At 39.8% G+C, this 18,668-nt stretch overlaps 1 protein-coding gene across 5 annotated transcripts in view; it reads right to left on the bottom strand.

The window, feature by feature from the left end:
• AIG1 (androgen induced 1) overlaps positions 1 to 18,668 on the bottom strand; it is a 97,440-nt gene that overhangs the window by 72,627 nt on the left and 6,145 nt on the right. For 4 of the 5 annotated variants that reach the window (XR_005557105.1, XM_039346823.1, XM_039346824.1 and 1 more), the window contains exon 2: positions 966 to 1,121. Coding sequence is in view for 4 of the 5 variants with exons in the window: in XM_039346823.1 (XP_039202757.1) it covers positions 966 to 1,121 (156 nt within the window). In the remaining variant the exon portion in view is untranslated. Of the gene's footprint in view, positions 1 to 965; positions 1,122 to 6,111; positions 6,173 to 18,668 lie in introns of those variants that run through there. The other variant, XM_039346822.1, reaches the window with a different exon arrangement.

Genomic DNA, 18,668 nt, shown 5'->3' with positions numbered 1-18,668 from the left:
AATATAAGAAGCTATCTGTAAAATATGATGGTGGTAGTATGATGGTTTGGATCCGCTTTTCTGCCTCTTGAGGACTAGGACAACTTGCCATTAATGATCATGAGGTATCAGTGGAATGGGATGGGAACCATGAAGTCTGAATTGCACCAGAAAATTCTAAGGAAAATGTCAGGGTATCTGTCTGTGAACTGAAGCTGAAAATGGGTCATGTAGCAAGACAATAACCTTAAACAGATGAGTTGTACAACCAAAGCAGAACAAATAAATATTTTGGAAAGGCTAAGTCAAAATCCTGATTTTAATCCTATAGATTAACAGTAATTGGAAATCTTTAGCTTCAAGGGAGCACACTAGTAACTGAAAGCAAAGATTCACATACTTTTACCACAAATATGTAGCTTTGGATTATTTTCCTCAATGAATAAATGAACAAGTCTAATGGTTCTGACTCATTTGTTTAATTACATTCTCTTTAGTTTTAGAACTTGTGTAAAAATTAGATCATGTTTTAAGTCATGATGCTGAATTTTTGAAAATTAAAAACAATTCACAAACTTTTAAGAACTCTATGCTCTTTTGCTGTTCTGTTTGTCTAACAAATGCACTTTATATTGATTATCAGTACTTTTAATTGTTTTAATCATTATTTTTATATTACATGTGAACTTGGAGGTATGACATAGATATAAACTATACATTTAAAGCTGGAAAATACAGTTCATTTTTCTATACAGCAATCCTATATTGCCCACACTGAACTTATATACTAAACATTTTTGTTAATATAATTACATTGAATGAATAAATAGAAATACTTATAAATGCAATAAATAAATGGCACTTTTAATATATAAAATTGTACTGGTGACTATGAGCTTTTCTTTAAATAACTGACATTTTAAAAACAGATTAAAAACCAAGAACTCTAAATTGGAAGGAAATTCCTTTCTTTTCACGGTACTTACAACCCCAATGGGAAAAGCTAAGACAGCCATCATCCAGTCACGTAGGGAGATGAGTTTTCTTAGTTGCCTTTGTTGTTCTTGGTTGTCATTTCCTTTAGTCAGAAGGCTGGAAAGATCAGTCAGAACACAGATCCCAAAAAAGATTGCTTGAACAACCTGCATTAGAAATACCAACATATTGAAACATAAATATCTCAGTCTCAATAATATCATTTTTAGCTGCAGATCCTTCGTAGTGGTGGTGACATTTGGCAGCAGGGAATTTATTGGGCTTTAAAAATGCCCAGGTTGCCAAATATATTATTCTCATTTTCTGCTCTATCAAATGTAAGCGCATTTCTTTATACAGTGTTGGAAGCGCTTAGCAAGAATGGAAAGATAGACAGGATATGTGCATTTATCCTGAACTCTTCATCTTCAGTTATGGTATTAATGCCAATTCTGAAAACAAGGGCCAGTCTGGCATCATTCTGAAAAAAAAATACTATACTGTCTATCTCTGTGGATGTTTTTCTCACTTAATGCACCAACATTACATTTCTGGTCCCCACTGTCAACAATATGTTTGCACTTTTGCCATGTATGAAAAAAACCATAAAACTCACCCTGACATTTATTCAAGTAACCATCACCTTTTATTTTAAAAAGCTCTAAATTATATGCTAACTGCTGTTTCTTTTGCTTCTTCTGAACTGTAAGTACAACATCTGCTCTATTACTTTCCATGTCCTGGAAGGCAGGAAAAAAGGCAGGGCATTTTTATCCATTTAGTAAATATGTGTTTATGTAGAATATATTTTTACTAGATTACATTTCACATTATCTTTTCTAAAGTTTAATTTTGCTTGACTCCTATTCAGCACATACAATTATTTTGAATTAAATATATTTTATATTATACACAATACTAGAACTGTGATTAGTGATATATCCTAGACCACGGGTGTCAAACTCGCTGCGTCATGTGATGTGTTGCGACATATTGTGACTTTTTTCACATTGCCGGAGCTGGGGTGGGTGCGACCTCCGCATGATGCAACTGGCCCACGGGCTGGCAGTTTGACACCCCTGTCCTAGACTATCTGCCAAGCATCAATTAATAATAGGAAAGGCCATCAAAAAGCTAGGTAAACTTTGGCTTCACTTGTTGAGCAAGGAAAGAAACATTTATCACAGATATTTATACTAAGTTGTACTTATGGATTAAGTTTACAATATCTTGAAAACTCTATCATGTTTTAAAATAAATAGTTCACTCAACCAAAAAGCAATGATTTAGAGAAGTCTTTCTCTGATAAGAAGCAAACAAATTATTTATGTGAAAATTCTAAAATATACAGAATACATCTCATGGTCCAAAACAAAGTGGCTTGTCTAATTAATGTTAAGTAAAATGAAGGCAAGATTTTGTCCTATTAGTATACCTCTGTAACATCAGAATGTTAAACCTATAACTATTTGAATAAAAATTATTTATTACCTTTTTCCTTATCTTGTCATATTCAAATGATTCTTGCTGTATTTTCATATCTTCCTGGGAGCTTTAAAAATTTAGGAAGACAAAAGGTCTGGATAAAACTACATTACTATATAAAAACAACACATCCATGTTGTTACCAGGAGTCCATATTCGATGGGGGAAAAGGGAAATTAATTTAACTGGTATTTGCCACACACTAGCTGTACACCAATTCAAGAAGTGCATTAGTGTTGTGCGTGTTGTTTATGTTACAAGACTGTTTAATGCTTGCCTTTATGACCTTTCTGGAATACTTCATTTATTATCCTCTTGCTCAGTTATTTTTATCCAATTTTCATCTACTCACCTCAGCTTGCAGATTATGTCTCAATTTTATACTGAGCTTCTCTTCTCTATTAATTTATTAATGCAGATCTTAATCACTATAAACCATAAATACAGCATAAGATATTACTAAAATCAAGTAGCCATCTTTGTACTAGTTGAATAAATATAAAATAGTAATAAACAAGAACATCCATAAAGCTGGAGACCACTTTGATGTCTGAGACACTATATCAAGTAATTTCAGAAACAATTAGAGAAACACCAAAAATGCCAGATTTTCAGACTCTTAGCTTTGGGAGTATGATATGGAATTCCTAAAGCCATTCACAAAGAATCTACAGCATTATGACCCCAAAAATTATCATATGCTTTGACTGTTCATTCCTAATTAACCAGTAATTTTTGAAAATACTGTTTCCAGCAAGATTTCCCTGTGACGTGATTTAAATTTATTATTTTTGGCCATCAAATATTTTTAATTTTGATTTTGTTATCTCTGAATTTTGGATCCATACTTTGTACATCATGAGGAAATAAAACTTTTATGCATGTATTTAATTAGCCAAACTGGAAAAAGCAAAATACAGTACAAATAATTTGGACTCTTCTGACAAAATTCATCTATGTCTCCAGTTCTATAATATCAGAATGTATGCAACTGAATAAGAAAAGGATCCAATATTATTGAATAATACTAAAATCTCCATAAGGATTTACTAGAAAAAAATCATTTGGTCTTTTTTAGAAATGAAACAAAATCTACATGCAGAGACAAACTTAATGCAGAATAACATTAAACATGAACCCAAATGACTCAATCCAGCTTTGTAAAAATGCGAGTATCTTTGCATAGTAGATAATATTTCTCCTCCTTAACTTATTTCAAGTTTGTTTGTTAGTATCTGCCTTTATTGTTAAAAATACCTCAAGGTGGCCAACAAGTCTAATGCACTTTCCTTCTCCTATTATCTCTATAACAATAACCCTGGGAAGTGTGTTGGGCTGAGAGAGAGTGCCTGGCCCAAAGTCACTCAGTTGGCCTTCATGGCTAACCTACATACACACAAACATAGTTTCCATCCTATCCAAATATACCTAGCCACTTTTGTCACTACAACAGGAAACCAACAAAAATAATACATCTATTATAATAAGAATACTTATACCTTGTTACAAATACTAAATTACAAACATTGTGATATCATTAAGACCTAAAGAGACAATCATGAAAATTAACATGATTAAAAATTGTTGTCAGAACAAATTGGCAGATCAAATATTCATAAGTTACGAACCTGTGCTATAACAGCTATAGTAATTTTGACTGAAACATTTGCCCAGATTAGCTATTTCAGTAACATATTCGTGAGAGAAAGTGTTCAGTTATTTAGACAAATACTACTGAATCCCTCAAGATCATAAACAATTTTTAAATTTTATAATTAAGCCCCATATTCTGTCTATCTGTTTTCTATATCAACAATAATTTGCCATTATAAGATGGAATGTATCCTATTTGAAAGTGGAAAAGCAGCAGGTCAATATATTGGGAAGTAATCTAGTATTTCCCAATTAAAGCAGAGGCTACCAAAATGTTTGCTCCTCAGAGCAAATTCCCCAGTGCAACCACCTTACTACGACATCTTTAAAAAGATATTAGATCCCTTTTAACATTAGCAGTTACTATTTTAACTACCATTCTTGATGTGTTTTCATAACTTGCAATAATGATCCTTCATTATGGTAAAATGGTAAAAGAGTGTCATATTTAACCAAAAGCCATATTTAACAAAAGATGATAGAAGAAATTCTGTTTCATCTTCCAGACCCCTTCTCTCCGTTTTTGTGTGCAATAGATCAAAGAATATGGAGGTCTCAAAAAGATGGAGGAATAATATCTCAGAGAATAGAAAAATAAGTAAACTAAAAAGGGAACTAAGTGGCATTTCCCATTTACTTAAAAGTCTATCTTGATGAATATATATATTTCCACCATCTGGTGGCAACCTTGTTAGCACTACTTTGTAAATTATCATCAGCTTAAACATCTACATACATATAGAGAAAACAAAGTATCATAATTGACCATAAGAATATTAATTAAGAGAATTGCAAGGGCTTGTTCAGACAATTATAAAGAATGATTTTGACTCATATTTATTGGTCATATATATCAGAATGGTTTTGATATTTTGAATTAACATTATTAATATTTAAAGACTGATAGCAAAACAAAAGCCAGATTGGTGTAGTGGTTACAGACCCTAGACTTGAAACTGGAGGACTGAAAATGCTACTCCTGCCTTTGATATGAAGTCAGCTGGGTAACTTTTGACAACTACTTTCTGTCTCAGCCTTAGTAAAATGACAGTGCAAACCACTTCTGAAAAATGTTAAGAAAATGCTAAGAAAACTGGGGTAGGGGGTGGGGAAGAGGTTATGAATAAACTAAACAGGAGTTTGCCATACCAGATATTATTTATCTTAATTAGAAATACAATACTCTCCATTTAAAGTATATATTAGAATACAAGTAAATATATTAGAATGCCTGAACATATTATTTGAGAATTCCGACTTGAACTAAATTTTACCTTCTGGAATTTTTTTTTAAATTGAACCTAGGAAAATTCCAAGTACGTTAATTTCCAAGCACTTCAAAAATACACATTCAAGCAAAATCTGGGCAATTTAATTTATTTTAAGAAGCTGTTATGAATGGTAATTCAGTAAAGATATGAAGCGTTCTATAACTGGAACAAAAAGAAATTGTTTAGCCTAACTATTGCTATCTCGCTTTTATAATCAGCGTTTGCATTAGGGACAAATTTCATGCAAGCGTAGGAAAAAATGTACATGGATGGGATGTACCGAAGGACAGAATAAGGGAGTGTACAGGAATGATTGATGTCTTCCTTATGATGCAATGGCTCTGTTGTCTGATTTTCATTGGCTGACAAAGTTTATAAAGTAATGCTACTAACTTTTTAAGGTGTCACACTTCTGGATGTAACTCTGCCAGCGTTCCAGGTTGTTTGCCACCCATCTGTTTTATTTGATCAATTAAAGCAATGTTTCCTCAAGAAGCCTCTGTTTGAGTTGCCTGATTAGACTTTTAATGGTATCACAAATTTAAGTAAGAGCCAGGGACCTTACAGATATGTGGACATTTAATGTGCTATTGCCACGCTGTACAAGGCAATTGTCCAAAAACAATTCCTTTTCAAAAGCAATCTCAAAAGAACTGCTAAAATTAGTAAATTTCTTTTACAGATGAAATCAAAATACCATGGTCAAATATTTTAAAGTGTGTTGCTTTATGAAGGGGCGTTGTCTTACCTGAACGCCTTTTCTCAGCATGAGTGTTGGAATATTCATGAGCAGGAAGAGTCATGTGGTAACTCAGTCAGCCAATGTGAAGAAAGTGCTACTGAGTCTGTGCAAAAGGGTATTGAGTTAGGAGCTGAATTTTCAGTCTCTGGTTTGTCTCTGTATCTCTCTGTAAGAAGTCTTCAATTGAGCTATGTTGCTGTAAAGAAGAATGTATGGTATTGTAAATATTTTGATATATATATAAAGAAGTTATTTTAAATCAGCTAAATGTAGTCAACTGTGAGAGCTTCTGATTTATTTTTTCACCAACAGAGAAATTAAAATTCTCTAACAGGTTATGGGCCCAGAGCTTACTAAGGATTGCATTGTAATTTAAAGCTGGAAGAAATTGCCTGTGTTTAGAAAGTATAAGAACAAGGCAGAATTAGCAGAATGGCTGCAATGGAATTTAAGGAAAATTCTGTGCCTCGTTTGGCCCAGAAGAATTACATTATATGGGCTGCTAAAATGGAATGTTTGCTGAAAGCTAAAGAGCTGTGGTATATCATAGAAAATCCACCACATGTATTTGCAGCTGCTGATCAGAAAAGTCATGATCAAGCAATGGCTTATCTCATCTTGAATTTAGATGATGAACAATTTCTAAATGTTGCAAATTTAAAGACTGCAAAGGAGATTTGGTTGAAGTTGAAAGCTGTGCACGTGAATGTTTCTGCATGCAATATAGTGAAATTGTCAAGAAAACTTTACAGGGCCTGTTTGCAACCAGGTGAATCTGTGGAACAGCATTTAAATAAAATGCAAAGTTTATTTTTGGGCTTAGAACAACGTGGGATTAAATTCTCTGAGTCCCAGAAGGTTTTATTGGTGTTGAACAGTTTAGATAAAACCTGGGACACAGTTTCTGCCGTATTTGAGTGTAAAGAAGAGCAAGACTTAAATTTTGAGGCTTTAAAGGCATATTTGCTTAATGAAGAAAAAAAAAGCGCCATTTTAAAAGCAGCCAGAGGAGGTGAAATTCCTGAAGAGGGGGTCCAGACTGCAAGTCTCCGAAGAAGAAACATTTTGCAGGCAGAGAGCTAAGCAAGAAAAGAATTGGTACATTTGTGGAGCAAAGACACATCTGAAAAGGAACTGTTTGCAGAAGAACAATTTACAGCGAAGGACATTTGTGCAAGCAAAAAAGACTGATTTGCAAAAGGAACATTTTGGTGTTGCACAAGATTGCTATAGCAACAACAGACAAGTGGCTAATAGATAGTGGGGCAAGTCAAACAATTGTTAATGACTCTGAATTATTTTGCAGGTTTGTTCCAGTAGCACAAGAAGCTGAGACTTTGGCAAATGGCCAGAAAGCAAAAGTCATTGGAAAAGGCGATGTAAAAATTCCATATTTGGAATCAAAGTTTACCAATGTGCTTTGTGTACCTGAGATAGAGCATAATTTGTTAAGTGTGTCTAATTTAGTCAAACAAGGTTTTGAGATCATTTTTGTAAATGGGAAGTGTCTCATCAAAAGGAATGGGAATATTTGTGCAGAAGGCATAAAGGAAAATAATCTATATGTATTGCAGGGACAAAAGGTTCAATGTTCCCATATATTTAAGAATGTTGCAGAGCATGATTTGTGTGTTCATCTTCTACATAGAAGATTTGGCCATGCAAGCTTTAAAGTTTTGCAGCAAATGCAAGATTTTGCAGAAGGGCTAAATTTGAAGGGATGCAAAACATATTTGGACTGTGCAGTATGCAAAGCATCGAATCAAAGGCATTCCCAGTTAGTAAATATAGCACAAGACAAACAAAAAGAGTTCTAGAGCTGGTCCATGCAGATCTGGTGGGATCTATGCAAACCAGTTTGGGAGGAGCAAAATATGCACTGGTAATTGTTGATGATTATAGCAGGTATAGTTTTTGATACTTGCTTAGAGCAAAGACAGAGGTGCTACAACAATTCAAACAGTGGGTAAGTTTTGGAGAGAGGTACAGACAACAAGTGTGTCAGTTGCAAACTGACAGAGATACTGAATTTATGTCAACTAAATTCCAACAATGGTTGGGGCAGTTGGGGATAAGACACAGACGTACAAATCCTTACACAGCAGCAGAGAACGGTGTAGCTGAAAGAAGGAATGATGTTTTGCAAACAATGAAGGATTCATTATTAGAAGATTCTGGTATGAGCAGGTCATATTGGGGAGAAGCCATATTTTTTTTTTATTGAAAATTTTTATAAATTTTACAAAAAAACAGAAAAAAATACAACGATTCAAAAACAAAAAACAACATATACAAAAAACTAAACATAACATCCCCTTCCCCATCCCCCCCCAAAACACCCCCCTTCCCCCCCTGAGCTTCCCAGAGCAGAATATAGGCTTAATTAAAAAGGAATTTAAAAAAATTATATATAAAAAAGAAAAAAAAACTAAGACTGAAATATATATATATATATATATATATATATATATATATATATATATATATATATATATATATATATATAAATTATGAAAAAGCAATATGATATTTTTTATATCCAATTTAAATTGTATAAATTCTATCCATTTATCCGGGAGAAGCCATATTGACTACCAATTATATAGTTAACAGGCTGTGGAGTTCCTCCGTTAATAATACTCCATATGCCATTCTATATGGGAGAAAGCCATCACTGGCACATTTGAGAAGTACTGCACGGGTACATATTCCAAAAGCAATCAGAAGAAAGGGACAGCAAAAGGCAAGAAAGCTCAGGTTTGTGGGATATGAGCCAGGGTCAAAAGGATATCGCTTTAGTGATGGAAATAAAAGAATTGTAATTTCAAGGTCTGCTAATTTTGCAGAACAAAATTGGGACAAATTAATGCAAATTCTGGGTATGTCCCACTTAATGACGGTGATCTATTTAATGACAATAACTCATCTAATGATAAAAAATAATTATTGAAGATGACAATGTTCAGGGAGGAGAGGCTGAACAAGACATGAAACCAGAAAGACTTGAGACACAGAAGCAGTTAATACCACGTAGGTCAGAGTAATGTAACAAAGGAATTCCACCTGACAGGTATTCTGCCAGCAAGGTAAAGGTTTTCAATGTGTGGTATGAGCCAAGAAGTTATAAAGAAGTATTGGCGTTACAAAAAGCTGAACAAGAAAGATGGAAGGAGGCCATGGATAAAGAGATGAAATCCACGGGAGACCATGAAGTATTTAAATCAGTGACTTTGCCACAAGGAACCAAAGCTGTGGGTTGTAAGTGGGTATATAAGAAAAAGGTATTGCCAAGTAATGATGTACAGTTGTTGCAAGATTTAAATATTAATGTAAAAGAATCTGTAAAGGTATTTGAAGATAATGCTGCCTGTATAAAAATGGCAACTGATGACAGGGTGAAGAACAGAAGTAAACATGTAGACATTAAGTATTGTAATGTCAGGGAAGCTGTAGAAGGAAAATTGATTAGTTTACATCATTGTTCTTCTGAGGATAATTTGGTAGACATGATGACTAAACCACTGGGTAATGTTAACTATGGAAAATGTATTAAATTGATAGGTCTGATGTCTCTTCCTGTCACGAAGGGAGGAGTGTTGGAATATTCATAAGCAGGAAGAGTCATGTGGTAACTCAGTCAGCCAATGTGAAGAAAGTGCTACTGAGTCTGTGCAAAAGGGTATTGAGTTAGGAGCTGAATTTTCAGTCTCTGGTTTGTCTCTGTATCTCTCTGTAAGAAGTCTTCAATTGAGCTAGGTTGCTGTAAAGAATGTATGGTATTGTAAATATTTTGATATATATATATATATATTATTTTGAATCAGTTAAATGCAGTCAACTGTGAGAGCTTCTGTTTTATATTTATATTTATATTTATTAAAATTTATAGACCGCCCTATTCCCGCAGGACTCCGGGCGGCTAACAATAAAAACACAACCTAACTTAACAAAACAAACAATACAATAACATTCATCCAGGGGTCAGATTTTATAAACCCCAGGCCTGCCGGAAAAGCCAGATCTTAAGCAGCTTGCGGAAAACCAACAGGGTGGGAGCGGTCCTAATCTCCAGGGGGAGCTGGTTCCAAGACGTGGGCGCCATCACAGAGAAAGCCCTCCCCCGCGGCCCCGCCAAATGGCACTGCTTGGCCGACGGGACCTGAAGGAGGCCCAGCCTGTGGGATCTAACCGGACGAAGGGAACTATGAGGTAGTAGGCGGTCTCGCAAATAGCCTGGCCCTAAGCCATATAGAACTTTAAAGGTAATAACTAACACCTTGAATTGGACCCGGAGACCAATAGGCAACCAGTGCAGCTCACGGAGGATAGGTGTAACGTGGGTGTACCGAGGAGCACCCACTATCACTCGCGCGGCTGCATTCTGGACCAACTGTAGTCTCCGAATACTTTTCAAGGGTAGCCCCATGTAGAGCGCCTTGCAGTAGTCCAGATTTATTTTTTCACCAACAGAGAAATTAAAATTCTCTAACAATGAGGAATGTAGAATCCACAAATGGGTTTTAGAAGGCCTCTAGCCCAATTAGACCAATCAATCAAAGTTGCCACGCCCTGCAGGACTGGACCATGCTCCAGTTTCGAAAAGGGCAAAGCCAATGATTGTGTGATATGTTGGCTCCCAGACTGCTGACACTGACCTGACTGCGGAATTGAAAGGGAGGGGGTGGATTTTACATTCCTCATGCTGAGAAAAGGCGTTCAGGTAAGACAATGCCCCTTCTCCAGCATGGAAGGAATGTAGAATCCACGAATGGGACATACCAAAGCCCATGTGATCCCACGGGTGGGACGCAGGCCGGTCAAGTGTCGGTGTTGAATTGTATCACCTGTTGTAAGATCCGGCGGCTGAAAGAAGCATCTGCAGAAGCAAATTTGTCGAGCTTGTAGTGAGGGATGAAAAGTGAAGGCGATGATCACGTCGCTGCCCTACAGATGTCAACTATAGAAGCCTGAGTTTGCCACGCAGCCAATGTGGAAGCACTGCGCGTGGAATGTGTGTTATACTGCTTGGAACTGGCAAGGAGCAAACCTGGTATGACTCTGCAATGCAGGCCTTAATCCACCGAGCAGTAGTAGAAGAAGAAACCTTCTGACCTTTGGAGCCCGTACAGGAGACAAAAAGTGCTTCAGATTTACGAAAAGGCGCAGTCCTCTTAAGGTAATAATGCAGTGCCCTGCGCACGTCCAGGGAATGCCACTGCTGCTCCAGGACGTGTGATTGGTTGGGACAAAGTCCGATAACACGATCTCCTGTGTCTGATGAAACAATGTGTTTACCTTGGGGATGAACAAAGGGTCCAACTGCAGTACCATCCTGTCATGATGAAAGGTGCACAAGTCTTCCCTAACGAAAAGAGCTGCCAGTTCCGAAACACGCCTTGCCGATATGATTGCAACCAAGAAGGCCACCTTATGAGACAAGGGACGAAGAGTACAAGATCTGATGGGTTCAAAGGGGGATCCTGTAATAGCCTGTAGAATCCGGGGCAACTCCCAAGTGGGGTACCAATGGACGGCTTGCTATTTGTAATCCCCTTGATAAAGGATCGCACCCTTGGGTGATGAGACAACAGTGCAGTATTGGCACATGTGAAAACTGTGGAGAGTGCCACCACTTGCCTGTGGATAGTACTGGCTGCTAGGCCCATATCCACTCCCTCCAAGAGATATTCCAGTACCCTCGGGATAATGACAGAAGAGATGGACAAGCCATTGTGATCACACCAGTGACAGAAGTTTCTCCAAATGGCATTGTAGCTCCTATTTGTCGCCGGCCGCCTAGAAGCCTGAATCATTGATATTACTCTTGAGGAGTAAGATCCCCGTGTCAGGAACTGGCGTTCAGATGCCAGATGGCTAATTGGAGCCATTGAGGGTCTGGGTGTTGTATGACCCCTTGCGTTAAAATTATCCTATCTGGAGGAATTCTCCACGGGGAAGCTACGGCGAGGTTCACGAGATCCGCAAACCATGGTCGCCTCGGCCAATGTGGGGCCACAAATATCAGCTCTGCTTGTTCCTGCAACAGTTTCCTGATGACAGTCGGAATCAGAGGAAAAGGTGGAAAGGCATACAGTAGTCCTCCAGCCAAGGACTGTGGACGCCATCTGCTCCCTCCGACCTCTGAGATGGAAACCGAGAGATAAACCAGGGAACTTGGGCGTTCGCTGAGGAGGTGAATAGGTCGACCCTGGGTTGACCAAACTGATGTGTGATGTCCTGGAAGAGGCGGGGATGCAGACGCCACTCTGAATGATCTACCATAGAGTGACTCAGGTAATCCGCCTGTCAGTTCGCCTCCCCTGAGATATGCTCCGCCTTTAGGGAAAGAAGATTCCGCTTCGCCCATGATCCTAATAGTTGGCTTTCGGACATCAGAGCCCAAGATTGAGTTCCGCCCTGCCTGTTTACATGGGCTTTTGCCGCCACGTTGTCCGTCAAGACCAACATGTGACAACCCGCAATTGTTTTGCGGAAATGGCGAAGTGCCAGGTGTATAGCTCTGAGTTCTAGCCAGCTGATGTTCTGTTTGAGGTCCCGCTGGTACCACTGACCCTGGGCGAATTGAAATTGGAGGTGTGCCCCCCATCTGAATAGGCTGGCGTCTGTGGTCAAGGTTACTCAGACCGGTTTCCTGAAAAGGGATCCCTTAAACAGAGCCGGGAATAGCCACCAGAGAAGGGATGTGAGCGTCTGTGCTGGGACCCGTACCCTCTGGGGAAAGCAGGCTATGCCTCGCCTCTGGCAGGGAAGCAGAAACCACTGGAGCTGTCTCGTATGGAGTCTGGCACAAGGCACTATGGCAATGCATGAAATCAGTTTCCCCAACAGCTGCAAGAGCAGGACTAGGGTCACCCGTTTTTCCTTGCGCACCTTGAGGATCAGAGTGCGTATGGTGACTTGACGTTCCTGAGATAAGAAAACGTGGCACAGATTGATATCTATTACTGCACCTAAATGTAACAGTCGGTTGACTGGAGTCAAGTGGCTCTTTTGAGAGTTGATCAAAAAACCATGATCCTGGAGCATCTTGATTGTTAGAGCCACGTCCGACCGAGCATTGAGTGCCGAGGACGACTTGATTAGAATGTTGTCCAAGTAAAACTGAACGCAGACCGGCACCAACCTGAGCTGTGCAGCTAGAACCACCAGGACTTTGGTAAATACCCTGGGGGCCGATGATAAGCCGAATGGCAGGGCCTTGTATTGGTAATGATAGTTGGAATACCTGAATCTGAAAAACTGTCTGTGACTCGGATGTATGGGAATATGAAGGTATGCTTCTGTAAGATCTATTGACGTCAGGAAATCCCCCTGACGAATGCTGGCCAAGATGGAGTGAAGAGTCTGCATCTTGAATTTGTGATACATTAGGTACGAATTTAGAACCTTGAGATCGAGAATCACTCTCCACCCCCCCCCGAAGCTTTCAGAACCACGAAGAGGATGGAGTAGAACCCCTGCCCCAATTGATCCAAAGGCACCTGCTCTATGGCCTCTATATTTAGATGTTGAATGGCCTCCTTCATGAGGCCCTGCTTTACGGGATTTTGCGACAGGGGACACGCGATAAACCGCCGAGGGTGTGTGTGAAGAACTCCAGGGATAGACCGTCCCTGATGGTGGTGAGAACCCAAGTGTCCGTAGTGGTGTCTTCCCATTTGTGGAAATAATAACCCAGTCTGCCGCTTATGGGAGGAGTCCGTTCTGAGTCATTATGACCTATGGAAGGAACGACCTCCCCTACCACGAAAGGGCCGTTTGTTCTGAAATCGTGGTTTGGGCCTGTCTCTGTAGTCGGACGGGTTCGAAGAACGATTCAGCCCTGCTGGAAAAAACTGAGATCCGTTCCCCGAAGCCTGGTCTGAGCCTGCCCGAAAAGAGGGACAGCGATTGTATAGATTAAAACATCTACTTGTTCTTTTGGAAAGATGAGAGAGTACTCTCTTCTTTTCTCTGTTTTCCACCAGGTAAGGAGTGAGGGCCTCCCCAAAGAGACGGCCACTCTTATATAGGGCAGCAGCCACCCTCCATTTATGCCTGGTATCGGTACGCCAGTTCTTAAGCCAGAACAACCTACGTGCGGCGACGTTAGAGGCTATGGCATGGGCCGAGAACCTGGCCGACTGCAGAGACACATCCGCCATGTATTCTACTGCTGCCCATAATTTCGTGACGTCCTGATGCATTCTTACCTCGTCTGGAGAGATCCTGGACTGAAGTTCGCGAAGCCACAGCAGTGAAATCCTGGTGAAAAAGGAGTTCAGTGTGGAAGCTCTTATCGCCCACACCAAGGTCTGGTGTGTTCTATGGAAGGAAACCTCGGATTTTTTGTCCTCGGCCTTCAGAGCCTCAGACATATCCCCAGGGATCTTGGAGTCTGACAAAATGGGAGAAAGAGACTCGTCTACCCCCTGAACTTCCAGCGCGTCATTGAGGGTAGAGACCGTATCTACAAGTTTGCGGTCTATTCCCCCAAGGACCGAGAAGGTGCCAGGGGATCTCAATTGATCCTGAACGGATTTCAAAAACATGGGAGGGCAAGGGATCTGCTGGTTCTTGGTGACTGGTTCCGAAAACAGCGGATCAGAACTCTGGCCAGAATCCTGATCAGATGCTTGGGATCTCACCAGTTCGATCTTTCCAGTGGTGCAGGCCTTGCGCAAGAGCGAAGGGAAAAGGGTAGGATTGAACACGCCGACCAAGGGAGTGGCCTCCGTGTGAGTGTCCTCATCATCTGACCACAGACCCTCTTTGAGGGCCTGTTCAGAATATTCAGGTACCACGCTGCCACCCAAATACTGCTGCAAGGCTGGATCCGGGAACTCATAATCCCCGGCCCGTGCAGTCCCCGTGGATGGAGGAGGGTTTGACAGCTCCGGAACTGGTGGGGCCCTCGCTGAAGCCGCCATGGCTTGAGCAACCGCCTGCAAAATCATGGCCTGGAGCTGAAGAGTGAATGATGGTTGTTCTGAGGACCGGAGACCCGCCGCCGTAGGTGTGAATGACGCAGACGGAACCTGGAATGGGCCCATAAGGGGGAAGTTCCCCGGGGCTCCACAAGCGACTGAGGGAGATATGAGTTCAGTTCCCAGTATTGGATCTTGAATCTGCACTCTGAGATCCTGTTCAAAGAAAGAAAGGTGATCCCGGCCGAACCCCAATGAAGAACCGTGCTCTAAAGCTTGTTCAGGGGACCAAGCCATGCAAAGGATGAAGAGCATGGGCCCTCTGTGGATGTAAGAGGGGGGGAGGTTGAGGCTGGTGGGATCTCCGCTGCACATTGTTGGGCCTTGGAAAATTGCCTTTCCAGCGCCCTGTGTCTGCTACCAGCCTGCTTTTCGGCCGCTTTGGAGGTCCGTTTAGTCTTGGCCTTGATCTTCGCGGCCGCTTCTTGGTTGGGCAACTTGTGTTTCCTATTTCCACTGTAAGTGGAAGCCTGTGAAACGGTGTTATCTGCCATGGTGAATAAAAAACAGGAATTTTCCAGCAGATCACTGAAGCTGTCCTGGTCTGCAGGAGATGAGGCTAGGTACAGACCTACACGAGGGTCTGTGAAGTCCAGCCCGCCGTTAAGCATGGAGTCACACTGTGCAGTGGATTGTGCGCGTCACCCAGGGAGCTGTCCTCTCTCTTTCCAATTGTTTTTTTTGTAAAAAATTTTATTTTCAACTTTACAATACATAACAATCTTACAAATACTTCAGATAAAAAATAAAACAAATTAATACACACCACATTCAGTCTTGCCCGCCCATTTTCCCCCAAACCGCATCCCACCTCAAACCAACTTACTTCTTTCCCTCTCTTTCTTCACTCACCCCCTCTCCTCCTTCACCTCAACCTTCCTACTTACTTTTCACCTACTTCTTCTCCCTCTTGATGCGGTCCAGGGGAAATGCCCGAGCAGTTCCTCTCTCAAAATTAAAACATTAATATTATATACAATAAGACTATTTCTACTTTATCTGAACTACTTAAACTTTAACCCATCCACCCCCCCATCCCCATCCCCCCACCCGACTTCCCAGAGCAAAATACAGGATTATGCAAACATATTAAACATAATCTATTTAAGTTTACTAATTATACAATGAACAAAATGATAAAAACCCTTAACTCTCTTCAAACTTCTCTTTCCAATTGTTTACTGTCCTTGGTTATTTGTTATCATAAACAACTGATTTATTATTATTATTATTATTTAATGGGGACCCTCATGTCTCACTTAGTGGTGGCTAGGACAGCAATTGCCAGGCCACTAGATGCAGACAGCGGAACAGGCAAGGAAAGAAACAGCCCAATTTGGTTGTAGTTTAACAGATAAGACAAACTTAACAGGCAAAGATGTGGAGGTGCTTAACACTGTGTATTCCAAGAGAGCCTGCTAATAAAAAAGATCAATGAATGTGTAATAAGCCTGCACGATGCAGAGAAGAATGAGTTCAGAAAAAAAAATCCCTTGTCAGCCATGTGGTGGCCTAAAATGGCGCCCACGAGAGCAGAGACAAAGAAGAAGAACCTGAAACACAGTGAGAGATATAGGAGCCCCTATACCCCCAGAAGTCCAGGATATTGTCCCTCACCGGTTAAAACTTTTATTGAGAAGAATTGTAATTTCCCTAATTGCCCACGCAAACAGTGAAAAAGAACTGGCAAAAAGAAAACGAACACGCAGCGAGCCTCAAAATGGCGCCCGCGATGGTCCATGAGGGAAGGCAAAGGGCAAGATCTAAGTATTCTGTGTAAAAACAGCAAAAACAACCAGAAATCTGGAAATGTTGTGACCAGGTGAGTCCGATCGTCGCACTGCGCAGAAAGCGGCGATCGCGACAATCAGCTGATCAGCGGAAAGAATTGCTGCCGAAAGCAAATGGAAAGCAAAAACCACAGCTTATTTGCAAGCTAAGGCAATGCTGAGCCCAGTGCTGGCTAGCTGGCAAAGGGAATGAAGAATCCAAGAATAGATAAATAAAAATACTACCTGTCCCCCTAAAACTATTCTGGGAGCCAAAGTACCACGTCTCTTCAAGGCTAAGACCAAAAAGAAACTGGGGCATGGTCCAGTCCTGCAGGGGCGTGGCAACTTTGATTGATTGGTCTAATTGGGCTAGAGGACTTCTAAAACCCATTCATGGATTCTACATTCCTTCCATGCTGGAGAAACAGCACAAAGCCAAATAACTGAATAGTATATTATGATGCATAATTATGCAAACCCAATGTGCAACATCAAAATGCATAGATGGTTGATGTCTCTAAAACTCTGTAGATTTAGAGTCCCTATTCCTAGAGAGACAAAACTGATATTAACATAATGCTTGTTCATTTCTGTATCAAAGTATAAATGTATCATATCAGAGTATCTTTGTAATGCAATATGTAAGAGAAAAAGGGACAATTTGGTTTTTTTCATGCATATTCTATGAGCCTCTGAAATCATCCAAAATAAGTCAAACCTAGCCAAACTCATTTCCATTCATTTTCATTTTCAATGGTTTTTGCTTCCTAATAAGTACAGTCTATTATTTTAATTTATGTTACTGTACATAACGGTCATTTGGGGATGAGTAAGATAATATCCCAATATTGCTTCTAGCAAGTGGAATGTAAGCATGGTAGGTTTGATACTGGATAGCCTTTTCCTTAACTCTAATTATTTCCTTTTATTAGTGGTAAATTGCCCTATATGTGCAAAATACAGAAAATTCCTCAGTTCACTTATCTACAGCATGCGTAATTTTATGCAATTTACTGTATTCCCTCAGTTGCCTTCTTTCTTAGCTAGAAAGACTTAAATATTGTGTTTAGCAAAATGCCAGTGGAGATTTATCAATTTTACAAATTATTAAAGCTCTGGAGGTATGAAGATCCGCTAAAAATAAAACTGTAAAATTATAATTTGGTTATGATGAAAGGAAGAGTGCTATCAAATTAGAAGATTGCTCGTAAGTTGCAGATTTGCACACTACAATTTACACTTCTTCGAGCAAGTATGTAAAATTGATTTATCCTGTTGGGAAACCATTATTCTACCAAAGAATACAATTTACTAGACATTAAACTCTACAGGAAAAGCTCAGTCTGATGCTTCCTTCATCATATATTTGTTTTCTGCCCCAATCATTTATGAAGGCTACCAATGTATTGTTAGAATATTAAAAATAAGTTACAATAAAGTCTCCTCTGATCTGAGCTTGACTCCCTATGACTTCATTGAGAGATTCATACAATTTTCTTAATAACGATTTGGAAGTGATTTGCCATAACTTTCTACTGGGATGTATTTTTGTCTTTCCTGCCTACCCCACAGGTCTGATACTGTCTGCAGGTCACCTAAGTACCAGCTAGTCTTGATCCTACTTAGCTAGGTCAAAAATGTGCTGTCACCTATTGAGAAAGCAAAAAGTTATCTTTATGAAATGTAGTTATTTTTCCCCTTTTTTCTAAACAATTTAACACAATTTAACATGGATCACTTTCTCAGCAAGAGAGTCCAGCCTCAAATAATTGAAAAGAAGACTGCACGAAGATCTCTCTGATAA

This window comes from Crotalus tigris, unplaced genomic scaffold, assembly GCF_016545835.1.
Source record: "Crotalus tigris isolate CLP2741 ecotype Arizona unplaced genomic scaffold, ASM1654583v1 scf7180000018030.5226217, whole genome shotgun sequence".
NCBI classification, from domain to species: domain Eukaryota; kingdom Metazoa; phylum Chordata; class Lepidosauria; order Squamata; family Viperidae; genus Crotalus; species Crotalus tigris.
Note: the sequence above shows the minus strand (reverse complement) of the source record. Positions and strands in the feature narration are given on the sequence as shown.